General features: G+C 35.6%; 2 protein-coding genes across 2 annotated transcripts; one reads left to right on the forward strand and one right to left on the reverse strand.

Annotated features, from left to right (window-relative positions):
* Positions 1-794: 794 nt before the first annotated feature.
* Positions 795-5,777, forward strand: LOC138320383 (uncharacterized). Its single transcript, XM_069263317.1, has 3 exons — positions 795-1,205; positions 2,055-4,067; positions 4,477-5,777. Exons 2-3 carry the CDS (start codon positions 2,084-2,086, stop codon positions 4,836-4,838), a joined length of 2,346 nt encoding a protein of 781 aa, XP_069119418.1. The 5' UTR covers positions 795-1,205; positions 2,055-2,083; the 3' UTR covers positions 4,839-5,777.
* Positions 5,778-5,817: 40 nt separating this feature from the next.
* LOC138320385 (sodium/glucose cotransporter 4-like) lies at positions 5,818-15,483 on the reverse strand. Its single transcript, XM_069263321.1, has 15 exons — positions 14,580-15,483; positions 12,641-12,712; positions 12,179-12,283; positions 11,843-11,902; positions 11,516-11,620; positions 11,147-11,252; positions 10,637-10,717; positions 9,921-10,126; positions 9,325-9,460; positions 9,061-9,168; positions 8,793-8,943; positions 8,041-8,209; positions 7,552-7,764; positions 6,902-7,016; positions 5,818-6,604 (listed from the first exon to the last, which is right to left on the reverse strand). Exons 1-15 carry the CDS (start codon positions 14,658-14,660, stop codon positions 6,399-6,401), a joined length of 1,914 nt encoding a protein of 637 aa, XP_069119422.1. The 5' UTR covers positions 14,661-15,483; the 3' UTR covers positions 5,818-6,398.
* Positions 15,484-15,567: the final 84 nt, after the last annotated feature.

Genomic DNA, 15,567 nt, shown 5'->3' on the forward strand with positions numbered 1-15,567 from the left:
ACAACACCAGCCAATATATGTGTGGACTCACTATGCTGTAGTGTGTTTTGACAGCTAGTTTGAAGTCGATTTACGCTAAACAGTTATGTTGCATTATGTGTGCTCTTCTGGTACAATTGGACCTATAATTGAATATATTATCATGTTATGTTATATGTATCACATACACATTTTTTTTCGTTTTCATTTTTGTATTAGGTAAACAGAAAGTGTGTTGTAATAAATACTTTATGTAAGAAATGGCGGCGGTTCTTACTGACTTGGAAATCTTACTGTATAGAAGTTTGTTGAGCTATCGATCTCATTCAAACCACATTACCTTCTCTCTTATCTATTAATAGAGTGGAACCCGAGTTTGTAATAAATTCCCAATGCTATGTATTCATTTCTGTGTGTGCCGACAATGATGTAATGTGCTTAGATATCCTCGTAATTAATGTGATATACACTGTATGTGTGCCTTATGCAGTGCACTGTTTAATTACTTTATGTCACCAATGGCCCACCATACTTTCCGCCAAGGTCATGTGAAATAGATAACCCAGTTTGCTACGTCAACACATATTTTGTTAGGATGACGCATTACACCTGTGTATTTAGGGTCTGCTTGGATTAGCGAAAGGCAAACGCAACTGACATTTTAATAGGATATTGAAGAAGTAATTTTTTTCTAATCTTAAATATCTTGGCACCTACAGTCGTGTGGACGTTTGTAATGAAAACAGAAGTATCCTAATGTATGTTACGTATACAGTTGTTTATTAAGATAGCTCCATCACGTAATCTCTACCTAGGGTCATGTAGTGTAAATATTTACATGAGCTCTAAGGTGACTTACGATGTTTAAAGCATGTCGTTTATGTTAGATAAATTGCAATTCTAAACAGAAATACGACAGAAATATTTAGACTGAGCTTAAAGGAGATGTCTTATTATTTAAGAAATTATAGAATTCGATATAGTTAGAAATCGATTTGTGACTAGATGCAAATTATCTCTTGTCACTTTAGATGTTATAGCAAATGTTTCATAATCAGTAGTTTCATTAACATAAAAGCAAAGAGGAAATACAATGTGTGGTTGGTGCTGATACATATCACAAAGCCACGTGATCTAGTACTGAAAGGATAATTGACATAACTAATCTTTAATCACGTGACAGTATCTCTTTCGTCACTGCCGGTCACGGGATACCGTTCAACCAGGTAAATAACATTAACTATATCTAAATATTCACGTTTGTTTTGGATTAGATCTATCCGTTACCAGTGACATGTTTCTATATCGTTATATGTAGATTCCTATCAAAGATAGATTTTGTACATACTTTTTGTTAGATGTTCTTGTAATTGTTTATGTATGTGGGACAGTCGTAGTACATACATGTATGTGCATTTGATCATAGTGTTTTTCATTTGTAATGAATGATCAAACTAAGCCTAGAAACAAAGTCACCAAACATGGCTGTTGGCGAAAATATTGTAATTTTTATCTTTTGATTGTTTAATTCCCTTTACCTAATTATATATATATGGGTATTACTGTGTGTTTCACACATGAACGTACTTACATATTGAATGATTACTATCTCTCGCTATCATCCCACTACCGTATTTACACACCGTAATATTACGGGGTAGAATAGATGACACATGTGTTACTGATCATGTGTCATAAAACCAAATCCTATGTAATGAAAATATACTTTACATGCGTACTAATTGTATACTAAAATACGATTTTCCCAATAAAAACGTAAAAATGTGATATCTATACGCGTGTCTGGGATATGAGCGATGGTGAAAAAAAATGAAAGTGCTTAGCAAAGTGAAGGGATAGAGACTTTTGCATCGCATGTTTCGAGGGGTTGGTCTCAACAGATTTTATCATTACATTTAAATATTAAAAACGCATTAATGTGTATTCTAATCCACCGAACTCAATATAAGGGGTACAATTGGTTCTAATTCGCTTTATGCTCATATCATGAATAGGTATATCAATAGAATACTAACATGTCGTTTTCTCATTATGATTTTTCTTCTTTTCTCAAGATATGCTGTTTTCGCTTACATGAACGATCATGTCCGAGATAGAAAAAGCAAGCACACTCCAACAACATTGTACCAATGATGTTGTTGTAAGTGCGGTACATACCGATGATAGCACAACCAAGACTTGTGACGAAGATGACATAACAGCCCCTTCGCTGCTTGGCATTGATCCATTACTTATTGAATGTCCGATATGTTTGGAACAACTTGACCCGCCTAAATCTTTGCCATGCCTGCATACGTTCTGTCTCCAGTGCTTATCAGATTGTATTACTAAAGACGATAACCTTACCACGTTTCCTTGTCCAATATGCAGAAGAGTCACCATGCCACCAGATTCCAGTACAGAAAAAACGATTTGGGCTTTTCAATTTCCTACCAACAATTTGATAGTTGAGATGATCAAATGCTCACAGCAGCCAACTGCTAAGAAGAACTGTGAACCATGCGTGAGACGAGCTGGCAGAGAGACCCCGGCAGTTCGCTGGTGTCGAATATGTAACGTGTATCTGTGTCAGCAGTGTGAGAATGATTTTCACGCTTTTCTTCATTCGGCAGTGGAAACCATTGATCTAACTGACTTCAAAAAACCTCATTTGAAAATAAATTCGTCCTCACTTAGGTGTTCTAAGCACCAAAAGAGGATGAGTTTGTTCTGCGAGGATCACCAGGTGCTAATATGCAGCCTTTGTGCGGCGATCTCTCACAGATCTTGTTTTGATGTTCTTACGCCAAATGATTATGCAAAGAAGCTCACAAATGATGATGACAGGGCACGCTTGCTTGAAGGAGAGCTGGTCATGGACGCTTTCATGACGGATTTCACCACTCAATTAGAAAACCTGGAGCGTAACAGGCATGAAGCAGAACAGAAGATATCGGAGGAAAGCCAGAAACTGGACACCATTGTCATTCAGATGCGCGACCAATCGTTGAGCGAGCTGACAAACATATATAAGATTCAGAAGGAATACCTCGAGACATCAATACAGAGGTGTAAAAGTCTGAAAAATAGTATGGCAAGCACCATCAAGCTATCAGCAGCCATATCGTCCAGTGAGGACTTTATCCAGAAAATTTCTGTCAAGCAGCGAGGAAAGGCCGAAATTAACTCGTGCAAAGAAGTGATTCGAGATCTTGTGCGACCATTTGAAGAAAAGATTATAGCTTTCGAAACAGAATGTTTATCGGAAAAGCTGGAATCCCTTAAAGCAATGGGGAACATATTGATTACAAATCATGTTCGCGAGCTTCCAACGGCTGTAGATAAGTGGCTCCCGCTTTCGGAGAGAATTATCAGGCATCATAAAACTATCAATGTCAAACTTGAAGACGACAAACAAGCATGCTCAGTTAGAGATGCCGTATGGTATGATGAAACTATTATTGTTCTGACGGACGCTAACAATAAGAGCGTGAAAATGTTCACTGACAATGGAGAGCATGTAGACGTACTGCATCTGGCAGATCGACCATGGGCAGTGTGCATACTCCCAGGCAGCAGATTGGCAGTAACGAGGCCTGACGCGAAGACCATATCTGTTATCAAAGTAGAAGACAAAACAATTAAAGAACCAAACGGTACCGATCAAAAAACACGAGATTACGTTACTGATTGCAGGGGACCAAACGACCATTCCGAAAGCACAGATCAGAATACATGCGAGACCTTCGCTGATTGCAAGGGACCAAACGAAACTTTCGAAAGCACCGATCAGAATACGTTCGAGAACTTTGCTGATTGCAAGGGACCAAACGAAACTTCCGAAGGCACCGATCAGAACACATGCGAGTACTTCGCTGATTGTAGAAGACCAAAGCGTAAGAGGACGATAGTAATGAGTATAGAAAAAGACATTACCATCGATCGACATTGCTACGGCATATGTCACGTCGGTGACAAGTTCGTCGTTAGTAATGGAAAGGTTAGTCCCTACCAGCTCTACAGCGTAGCGTCGGATGGACGGACAGATCTAATCGTGGAACATGAGTCATCGTCCTACTATGTGTGCAGTAAGTATATATATTCAGTAATGGAGGTACTATGCGGCTAGTTCTAAATCGTATACTATTTTTAGTCAGCCATGTTATGTTGTCTTCATAACTGCAGTTTTTTCTATGTATTGGCTTCTATGTCTGATATATCATCGAGTCTTTAATAATTGAAAGAAAAGTGTACATTAAAGATGAGAGTATTATAGTCAATACAGTGTGATATATACCATAATGCATTTCCACATTTAGTAAGAATACAACAAATTACAACAAAACCATACTAGCAAAGCCACGTATATGTAACCAATATAATTATTTATATAAACGTAATTAGCCAATCCTTTATATGGAATCCTTCTAATGAGCTTACATATTTAAAATGGATAATAGAACACGTACTAAGGGAAGTTATATTTTTTGTTGATAGAGACCGATAACCAGAATGAAGTATTGGTCAGTTTAACGAGTAACATTACAGGCAACGCTGGCCTATACAGAGGATCGACAGACGGACCACTCAACCGTGCAAACATATCACCAGGAGGAGGCGTGGACATGAGCAGTGGTCACGGACTAGACATTGACAGGGAAGGTAACATGTATCTATGTTGTGGGGCAAGACCTCGAGTTGTACAGGTGACGTCAGATGGAGCTCAAGGGAAGGATCTCATCACTGGCGAAGATGACCTAAAGGATCCGAGAGCCGTAGCTGTCATACAAAATAAAATTGTAGTCGCTGACGTCGCGAAAACAAATGCTAACACTGTGAAGATATTTCACCTCCGTTAAGGTCAAATCTGTGTTTGTAGAATATAGGTACTTAGATCCAGATTTACGGCTTACTTAAAGCTGACCATAGACAAGTTAAAGAGAACAAAAGAAGTATTGATGTAACCAAATCATATTTCAAATCATGTCAGCGTTAAGATTGTGTATTAATTTGCTAAACAGCATATTTATATTTTTTTTACTTCTTATCGATTGATGTTGACCTATATTGATAGTATAATGATTGTGAGAGTTCTCGAAAGGATACATTAGATGATACTGTGTCAGGTACTTAGAATATAAGCATCATTTAAGAAATCATTTTTATTGATTGTTGTTTACTGGTGTGTAAACTGCATTTTTTGAAAAGATATTTTAAATGACGCGCGTTAGCGTTGAAATATCTGTTCAAAAAATGCCGTTTATACACCAGTAAACAACAAACAATAACAATCATTCCTTATATTTACATTTCGACCGACCATTTCATTAACAATTACGTGTTCAAATAAAATTTAACTCTGTTTTTGAATGTTATACGATTGTTGGAACAGCCGGTCAGTTGATAGAATTCTGGAACAGCTGGCTTCAATTTGGCGGGAAATGTTGTCAGATTTAGAGAGTATACAAAATATTGTTCCACATTATTTTTATCACTTTCATCCCATTTATACAATATTTGTTAAATATTTCATTTTTGATATATAATTTAAGATTTACATAACATCCATACATGCAGTTTATTGAAGATTTTTCATACAGATACAATAGGCCTAATTGGATGCGCATTTACACTACTTGCGGAAGTCAGTGTTCCGGTGTACTGTATGTATTCTTGCGCGGCAACTACTGCGTTTACGCAAGTGTAAACGATTTCTCAGTAGGTAAGCTTATATAGCAAAGAGAAAACGGAAATGTAAATATAAGTAGATAATTTAAACAAATGAATGTCTATCTTTACATTGATACGGAATACGAATGTTGTTTAAGGTCAAAGAAACATTAAAGAAAAAAATCACAAACATGAGTAAATGTCATAAAGTTATTTTATTTCGTAAGCAGATTTCTAAATGTATTTAGTTATTAATTTTGTATATATAAACTAATTATTTAATAATTATTGATAAGTTGTTTTTAAACCAATCCTATTTCTATAAACAAACTTTACACCCTAATATGTTGTGCGTTCAATTTTGTTTTACGCTCTTGCAATTGAATACCAAATGTGTATTAACTCGAGCCGAATGTTCCACACTGTTTTTCATGCTTGTCCCAAGAGCTATACCTAGCATGTAACAAACAGTAGGTCCGCACATGAACAGCATAACTAGTATTTGACATTCAGGAAACTGTGTATAGAAACCCCATCATCGATACCCACGATAATCAACAAACATTATGCTATCCATTTATATCGTTACTAGGTTGTAAAGTCTTTACTGCGCTTCTTGTTTTTGTACTAATTGACATAGACTCAGATAACGCCTAACCAATAATGTATATGATTATTAATTATTAACAATGTGATATTATGTGCGTTTGTTTGCGCCTTACGGTCATTTCATTATAAGCTTCTAGTGATCAATTAAAAAATGCCGACAAAAAGCAGACCACTAATACGAGAACGGCTGCGTTGGTATTAAGAATAATTTTGGCCCATTTTGATTGTTGGACAAATTGTTTTCTCTGTTCGATGTCAATTTCTGTTGTTTGATTTTCAGTAGTTCCACATAACGTCTCAGACATCCGACCACACCATGGTGACGGGTCAGTATCAGTCGCCCGTTCTGTAATTAGGAATAGGACATTTTATTTATAGTAGCATGTGTTTCTTTTAACTGTTTTAGGATGGGGCAAAAGCATTCTAATTCAATTTTAGATCCGATAGAGGAGCTACATAGACATCCATATCCATACTCAATCTATCAAAAAGGACGGAATCAAATAGAGGATGAACCATATTACATCAAACACAATGCTAGAAAAATGGTATTATACGTGTCTTTAATGTGACATAAGGGGATTGTAGATTCCATTCTATGAACAAAAATAGAATTAATTACCGACATAATTCTTCAACATACCTGTGCTTTGTTGAAGTGGTGTACCCTGAGTACTATGTAACTCCGTCAATGTGATATTCGGTAGTTTAGGACCTTTGTCCGCATCGTGCTTAGTCCACCATGTTACACCAAGTAACTACAGAGATACAACGTATTACTGATCGCGCACACCACATAACTACAGAAATACAATGTATAACTGATCGCCTATATCACGTAACTTCAGAAATACAATGTATTACTGATCGCGAACACTACGTAATTACAGAAATACAATGTATTACTGATCGCCTACATCACGTATCTACAGAAATACAATGTATTATTGAATGCCTACATTACGTTACTACAGAAACGCAATGTATTATTGATAGCCTACATCACGTAACTACAGAAACACAATGTATTACTGATCGCCTACATCACGTAACTACAGAAACGCAATGTATTATTGATAGCCTACATCACGTAACTACAGAAACACAATGTATTACTGATCGCCTACATCACGTAACTACAGAAATACAATGTATGACTGAATGCCTACATCACGTTACTACAGAAATACAATGTATTACTGATCGCCTACATAACATACCAGTAGATAGCATATATACAGAGGTCGGAACATCAAACGGACAGATATCCCTAATAACAACGTCAGTACTGACCTGATCGGCTGGTCGTTTCTCAGTGAAGATACTGATGAGGACGGTGGCTACAGTTGTGATGAAGAGTATCATTAAACCAAAGTATAGGTAGTTTATGGTAAGGAACGCAGGCCGTGTTTCCTCTTCACCACAGTTTGGCTGAGGATACACAAACTCCAACACCAGGCGGACGATTCCACAAACATGTCCCAACAGCAAACCCCAGAATGCGCCCTGCAATATGATGGTAAAAATCGATTGGGCTATCACTGAAATTAAATAGGAATATCGCGTAAGAAACAAACTTATTTAACTAAAAGACACTTTAGGTTAAAATACATGTGAATGCTGATTTTCAAAATTGACTATTTTCTCTTAATGGCATTAATAAAATAAACTGAATTGAAAGTGTGAAAATAGAGACGATTTGTCTGTTCCTTGAAACTGTATATAATATCTATCATTTTATCATACGTATGTAAAAATGACATAGTATGTAAAGTATTTTACGTTTTCCGTGGTTCCTTTCCAGAACATTGACAACAAGAACAGAATCCCGATCGGTGAGCCTAGGTAGGCTTCTATTGCCGTCATATACTGGAAGAGTTTCCCTCCCTGGGAGGACTTTACCAAGGGGATCCAAAGGATGCTGATGGCACATAACACTACCACGAACAACCTTGAGTAAGATAAGGTGACAAAGTACATACTCCAGAATGAAATCACGTACCACGTGATAACCATAACATTTGTGCGGGACTAGTATTTCTTATGGTGATGAAGCTCTTTGTAAGATGTGTGCTGAAATGACATTACCGCCGAATATTATCTTTTAACGTCATTCCATTACCAATATCCCGCACGAACGTTCACAAGTACCAATCCGCAAAATCTAAAGCACTCTAAGAAGGATGTACCCATACTAACATTCACAGATATTCATTGAAAGAAATAACTGCGAAATGAATTTATGACCTTTTCTTTTTTATACTTCCTTAAAAACTGATTATTAAACCCACGTAAGCTAATTAATATCACGTTATACATCATTTTAATGTTCACAGTATATAAAATAAATTTCCAATTTTTCCTTTCATCAAATAGGCAGTAAGTCATTGGAGGTCAAATATGTGATATGAAGGTTTGTTTTAAAGTTTGCATTGCAACCACTTACGATATATCTGTATTTCGTATAAAGTTCTAGTTCGCGTTTTGGTCATCAAGTTAGAGATTACGTTTTATCTACATACATCAGAACGAACCTGCCTACAATGAGTAGTTCCCGTTGCGATGCTTTTGCTCTGATCCGTCGCCATATGTCCATGGTAAATACAGTACTCGAACTGTTAAATATTGACGTCAGGGAACTCATAATGGCAGACACCATCACGGCCATCAAAAGACCTCGCAGACCTACAAGTAAATCGCTCTAATTGCAAAAAGAAAGCACACAGGACACCACACAGATTAGGAATAGTAATGTAGAAACAAATGTAACCGTGTCAATGGTAATCTGTTTGTTATACTTACCAACCGGAAGTAGTTCTATGACCAGTTTCGGGTAAGCGATATTTGAACATCCTACTGGATTGTCACATATCCTTGAACATTCGTTCGGGTCTACACATCCTACCTCATCTGTGAACATTAAAAGGAATGAGGAGCTAAAAACAAACTGAATTATAACAACACAGAAAAAATGGTTTATGTTTTTAAAACTATCTGGCAAACAGTTTACTGAATTGATTGATGTCAGCAGCATATCTTGAAAGTAATGGAAAGGATATTTATTACCTGGATATAACACCCTGCTGATCATACCAGGGAAGACGATGAGGAAGAGGGGCAGAGTCTTCAGGTAACCTGCCAAGATCGAGCCGCCTTTTGCATTAGATAAGTTCTTGGCACCCAAAGACCGCTGGACAATCACCTGCAACACATTGAATATCAGTTGACGATCCCTAGTTACTGCAAACGTTGGGCATTTTCTCGCGGTGGAAATTTACGCTCATTACGCGAAGGCCGCTTGATCGCGAAAATTTCCCCGCGCGAAATATTTTGCATGCGTATTAAGTGCATTATTAAATGTCTAAAAGTGGAAATATAACGAAAAATAAAAAAACACCGCGAAAATTTCATGCATGAAAAAAATAAGCACTCGCAAAGATATCCATGCTGACAGTTATCCTTCCTGATAATCATCGACTATACACTCCACCGCATGTCCGGTCTGCGAAACCTCAAACTCTTGTAAGGTTCTACCTCAATAAACACTCTCAGATGAACTAATATTGGACATATTTATCAATAAATAGATTTGCATACGCATATACATGGATATTTTGGTTTCAAACGTAAACTGTACAAATTTATATATTACATCTCCCTACCTGGTCACAACACCAGTACCATAGACTGCCGATCGAACTTTGTAACACCAGGGCTGGCCAGGGATAATCCCCACTTACTGGATCGAGGAACACTTTGAAGGCGTCTTGTTTCGGTATTCCACACGACGTTGCATTATTTCGTAGCTTGGGAATGGCTTCAAAGTATTTTGTTTGCAAAGCATTTAAACCGCCGACTTTGTCGAACCCTATCAAAATGATCAGAACTTCAATGCATTTGTATTTCTATGTGTGAATTGACTGGTTGAATATGATGAAAGTCATCTAACATCCAAGGACATATAACGACGACATGTATTATTACCTTTATGCTTCAGCACTTAAATGAGGCGAAGCGGCCACTTTTAAAGACCAAGCTTATGACTTGTCGCTGTAAGCTTACACAACCCTAAGTTGACCTCCGACGGGAAAAGCATAAATCGGGTCCAACATGAAGTTAAGGGAGAGCTTAGGATAGAAGTGAATTACGAACAGAGATCCTGTTTTTAGAGACATCAGCGGCGGATTTATCTACCAGCTGCCTATTTATAGGTACTGAGAACGAATATTTATGATACATATATGTACAAGGGTCGTTCAGATGGTACTTAATGCAGCCATTTCATCGATGCTTTACGCTATGTTTTCCGAACAAGGAATTAAGATAGTCTCAGATAATGAAAAACACTGGCAAAAGACACATGAAAAAGAAGACTTACCGATAGCTACAATCGAGAGAGAGCCGAGTATCATGACAGCCGTTTGGAAGGTATCGGTGTACATCACAGCAGTTAACCCACCTGTATATGGATACAATGAAAACAATTAAAGTACCATAAATCATGTCACCCACAATGGATCTACCTCCATCAAATATTGGGCATTTCCTTTATTCCTCGAAAGAGCTATTTTCTTTGTTTTGACAAAAGCTTTGCTATTTGTAGAAGTATAATTAACAAAATTAATACATGTATATGCCCAAATTTTAAATGTTTATCTTATGACAGGTGAGTATGTTTAGGTGATAATGAGATTATGGAACATTTTCTCAAAATGAAACATAGATGCAATCAATATAAAATGCTTAACATCACACAACAAAAATGTCCCAGAATGATTAATCTAACATCTATGTATTTACATTAAATTTTATATTAAATTTAATTCAAATGGTCACGGTAGAAATGTTAAGAAATAGTCACTTCAAATGGTGATGATGCATCACTTACCTAATATGGTGTATATCCCAGTAATCACCAGCAGTACAATGATTGACAGATACATATCCCATCCCAAGGTCATCTGGATAAACATGGACCCGGCGAAGATGCTAACCTAAGATAAAACACGACGACAGAGAAAGGAACAGACATACAGACATCAAAACGATTACTACTGGCTACCTAAACATTATTTATGAAATTATGTTTTATAAAACATATAAAAATATGGTGTATGATGTGTGAGTTTAAAAAAAAATGAACTGTTTCGACTAAATTTTGAGCGGGCAGTGAATAGACTTACCCTTGTCTAGATGCTCACTTAATGAAATAAATGTATACTGAATGTAAACAGTGTAAGCTTTGTGTAGTACTCACTGCTAATTTTGAAACGACATAAAGGATTAGAGCAATACAACTCAGGTAAACCCTCAACTTCCGGCCGCCATGACGCCTTTCTATGTACTCTGGGAGTGTGTATACCTAAACAAAAGTTGTATTTATTATTTCAACATAAAAAACTATACCATTTAAATTTGAATTCTCTATGTGTTAAAAACATTGTGTAGGTAGAAATAGAATTTGCTGATTTTCTGCTGCATTTCCATTTCATTCGTGGAATCTTCATTCTCCAACACAAAAATTGCTAATATAAACAGCTCAACAGTACAACACGTAAGTACAGACCATAACCTATTTACCTACCCCAGCCGAGATGTACACCGGTAGAAATAACCAGCCACATAGCAGGATCAGGAAGATTACCTAAAAACAATGATGATGTTTCCGTTAAGTAATTTACAAATATAAGAAACATAGACAAAAGCAGCAAGATTCGTAAAGAATATCATTTAAAATTACTTTACTACAATTTAAATATATGTGGAAAACCAAATTTGAAATAAATATGCCATACGATAGTAAAGCATCATAAGCAGGTATCGAAATGTTTCAGAATATAGCGCTAACATTTGATAAGATAATTTGTATACTTTACTGGGACAAAATAAAATTATATCACTTGATAATGGTTGTACTTACAAACCACTCATAGAGAACTAGAGCTATTCCAGAGGACGCTCCCGCCCCCGCCAGTCCAACGAAGTGTTCACTACCGATGTTACTGGAGAACAGCGAGGCTCCAACCTCACCAAAAAATGTTTTATGTATATCATTCCCACCATTTAATATTTTATAAACTTTATCAAAATATAATCACATAATTATGTTCCCAAGTAGTAAAACGATGTTATATCAGAATGCGACAACATCACATATGAATAAATAAGATTAGTTTTAACCGTAGAAGAATGATGTTCCCGACAGTTTTTCGTGTAAAGGTCATATGTTGTTTAATTTTGAAAGCATACATACACAAAACATTAGAATTTTAATACATGCATGTACTCATTTTGTTTTCTATTGATAATTGTTTCATCTTATAACAAATCTATCCCTCTGATAATGACAATAAATATAAATATAAAAATTATCATAACTTACAGCGAACCAAGGCATTGATCTTCCCGCCAAAAAGTAGCTCTTCACATTACCTCTGTTAGGCCTCCGTAGTGACTACAAAAACCAGAGATGTATGGGACATCACGTATTAGATTCCATTCTAGTTATCGGAAAAACAATGGATGCGTTACTTCTTGAAACATATCTATATGCGCATTTACGTTAATGACGATTTGTTTTATATTATAAATGTGACTGATTGGTAGACATTCGATAGTGATAACAATGACGGTTACACTAATTTGATAGTTTGTCGTATATACAAACGAAACATGATTTATAGTAAAAAAATTTTTGATATGAATTATATTCATTTAGTAAGTTTAAATAATTACAAATTAACAAAACACTGGTGATCTACACATTGCTTGAATTTAAAACATGTTTTGGCATTAATTCAATCCCTTTTTTCCATATTGCTCTGTTGAAAAGAAGCGAACAATTCAAGGTTACGTGTATAGTTACCAAGTTGTAGTATATAGTCAATATAAATACAATTTGGGTGACAGATAAATTGCATGTCGCCCGTTAGTCTAGTTTTATTTTATACTTGTTGTCATTGACAACATTTCATTTCACAAAAATAAGAAGACGTAACGTCATTATTATGATCTAATCGTATTCAGCATGTTTCAATCATATCAAAAAATGTGTTTATTGCCTCTGATTGTTGTCTGGTTCTCTATCTATGCGCATACATGCGAATGTGTCATTTTGGCCATTTTTGATAAATGAAATCCAAGATGGCCGCCATATGACCCCTATGGGACATTAGTTGTCAATGGCAACAAGCATAAAATGACACTAGGACATCATACCGGTCCTAAAAAACATGTTTCGAAAAACTGCCAGAGGGGTACATTGGAACCTATTTCTCCTCTCCCACTATAATCTATATTCTTAATAAAGATAGTGTTTGTTATTGCTTTAATCTGCCAACAAAATATATTAGTTCAATTCTTAACTCTTTGCTATTGGCTAGTAATCTGTCATTAACGAATCAAAAGTGTTATATAACTATTTTCCATAATTTCATTAAAATGTTATCATCATCATATGTGTAATTGTTGACTCCATATACAATATATATCGACATATATTTCATTCTGAGCTTAATTTTATCTATGGATATGTTGCTTAACGTAAAAAAAATATTGTTTATTTCTTTCTGGTATGATTTACATATTTTCATGCTATCCATGTCGAATACAATACATTTCTGTTCACCAATTTGTATGGGACTTTAGATTTTAAATGCTTCTGATAAACTCTTTCAGCCTTATAGACAGTTATCTGAATTGCACATTCTCCAGTTTATACATATCAGACTCATATGTTAGTAAATACCCTAAAGAATATGACGGTAGTAAGATATCTACTAAGGTTCAATAGGGCAGTTTGAATACGCGATACAACTCTCACTACCCAAATCTTTCTACACCGTAAAGTAAACATGTCATTTTGATACGTTTCATCATTAGAGAAAGACTTGTCTGAAGCAGTGCATTGGCTCTTCTTGTACAACAGTTATTGCCTTTACAATTTGAAGAGTACGATAGTGATACATGTATATTAGCAGTTTTTCTGTTACATACTTAACTGTAACATTAAACTAGTGCAATAACGTGTGGAGATAAGAATGACAATAAAGTCATCAAAACCCCTAAATAACTGTTGTCATTAGCTTACTCGTATTTAAGGGCTTAATGTCAAAATGATTGCATTATCAAGGGAACTTACGAAAATAAGTTAATATATATATATTAGACATGTTTAAAACATTAAAATTATCAAGAAATTTGCACGCATGTATTATCAAATGCATGTATGCAATGCGGAGATACTTTGCAGAAATGCACACAAGATTGATTTCATATGAAATTCACATCTTGCATTAAGAAGTAAAAAGTAAATTACAAACCCAGAGTCCGACGCCAATCACGATGACAAAATAAAGGACGACGATGAGAATATCAGCCCAGTGATTGAGGCCCTTCGCCATTTTGTAGATGTAATATTTCGTTTACGACAAGTTGTCTCCCTTTGTACTACGTACCAGCGTTGTGATGGAAGTGTGCACACACTCGCGGAAACTTATAAAAACTTGTCTGGATCCAAAGCGTACACGTGGTCGGTGGAATGCAAGCTGATATTAAACTTTACAGTGAAATATTGGATTTTATGATGCAATGCATTTATGCGTATTTATAATTTTGATCTATAATTTGTCTTGAGTTCACTATAGACTCTATCAATCAATTAACACTGTTCAGTATTTATAGGGATTCGCAGAAACTTGTTTTACATGTAATATTAAATCTGACATTCTGACTTTTCCCATATATCTAATTATTGTCATTTTCTAGGGCCTATATATGTTATCGGTGGTAGATATTAATGACAAAATATATTTAATAAAGATAAATTTTCATTATGAAAATATATCAGTTTTGTATTACATGTGCTATAACATAACGGAGTGCGCGATAAGCTATTAAAGTATTAATGTGATTATATAACAATAAGTATTTTGCGTCTTTTGGCCACACAAGAGTATGGCAATTTCAATATGGTACGAAATACTGTGGAACTCGGTTAATACGAACTCTAAGGGACCGAGAAAAAAATTCCGAGTGTTCGATTTAAGCGAGCTCTCATATCTACTGACGATTTCTTTACTTGGTATATATAGACTAGTTCCATTTCGTAAAACGATGTGAACAAGAGAGATGTCAAAATCGCCGATTGTAGTTGCAAAATTATAACAATAAAACCGAGACATTTATTTTGAAATGCCGTTCTAAGGCAGATTTATGAAAAAGAAATCGGCGTTTTTGGCGATCTCGTTGTCCAAAAAATCTCATTTCGAGTTATAAGAACATTTTATGAATGATATTTGTCATTCTGAT

This window comes from Argopecten irradians, chromosome 4 (assembly GCF_041381155.1).
Source record: "Argopecten irradians isolate NY chromosome 4, Ai_NY, whole genome shotgun sequence".
In the NCBI taxonomy this organism is placed as follows: Eukaryota; Metazoa; Mollusca; class Bivalvia; order Pectinida; family Pectinidae; genus Argopecten; species Argopecten irradians.

What these genes read in the sequence shown, in the direction of transcription:
- LOC138320385 (XM_069263321.1), bottom strand. Translation starts at nt 14,660, where the DNA reads ATGGCGAAGGGCCTCAATCACTGGGCTGATATTCTCATCGTCGTCCTT. An exon ending in TGGGATATACACCATATTAG is followed by an intron (nt 10,718 to 11,146) that starts GTAAGTGATGCA and finishes ATCCATATACAG; the next exon opens with GTGGGTTAACTGCTGTGATG. An exon ending in GGAAAGGAACCACGGAAAAC is followed by an intron (nt 7,765 to 8,040) that starts GTAAAATACTTT and finishes ATCATATTGCAG; the next exon opens with GGCGCATTCTGGGGTTTGCT.
- LOC138320383 (XM_069263317.1), top strand. Translation starts at nt 2,084, where the DNA reads ATGTCCGAGATAGAAAAAGCAAGCACACTCCAACAACATTGTACCAAT. An exon ending in ATCGTCCTACTATGTGTGCA is followed by an intron (nt 4,068 to 4,476) that starts GTAAGTATATAT and finishes TTTTGTTGATAG; the next exon opens with AGACCGATAACCAGAATGAA.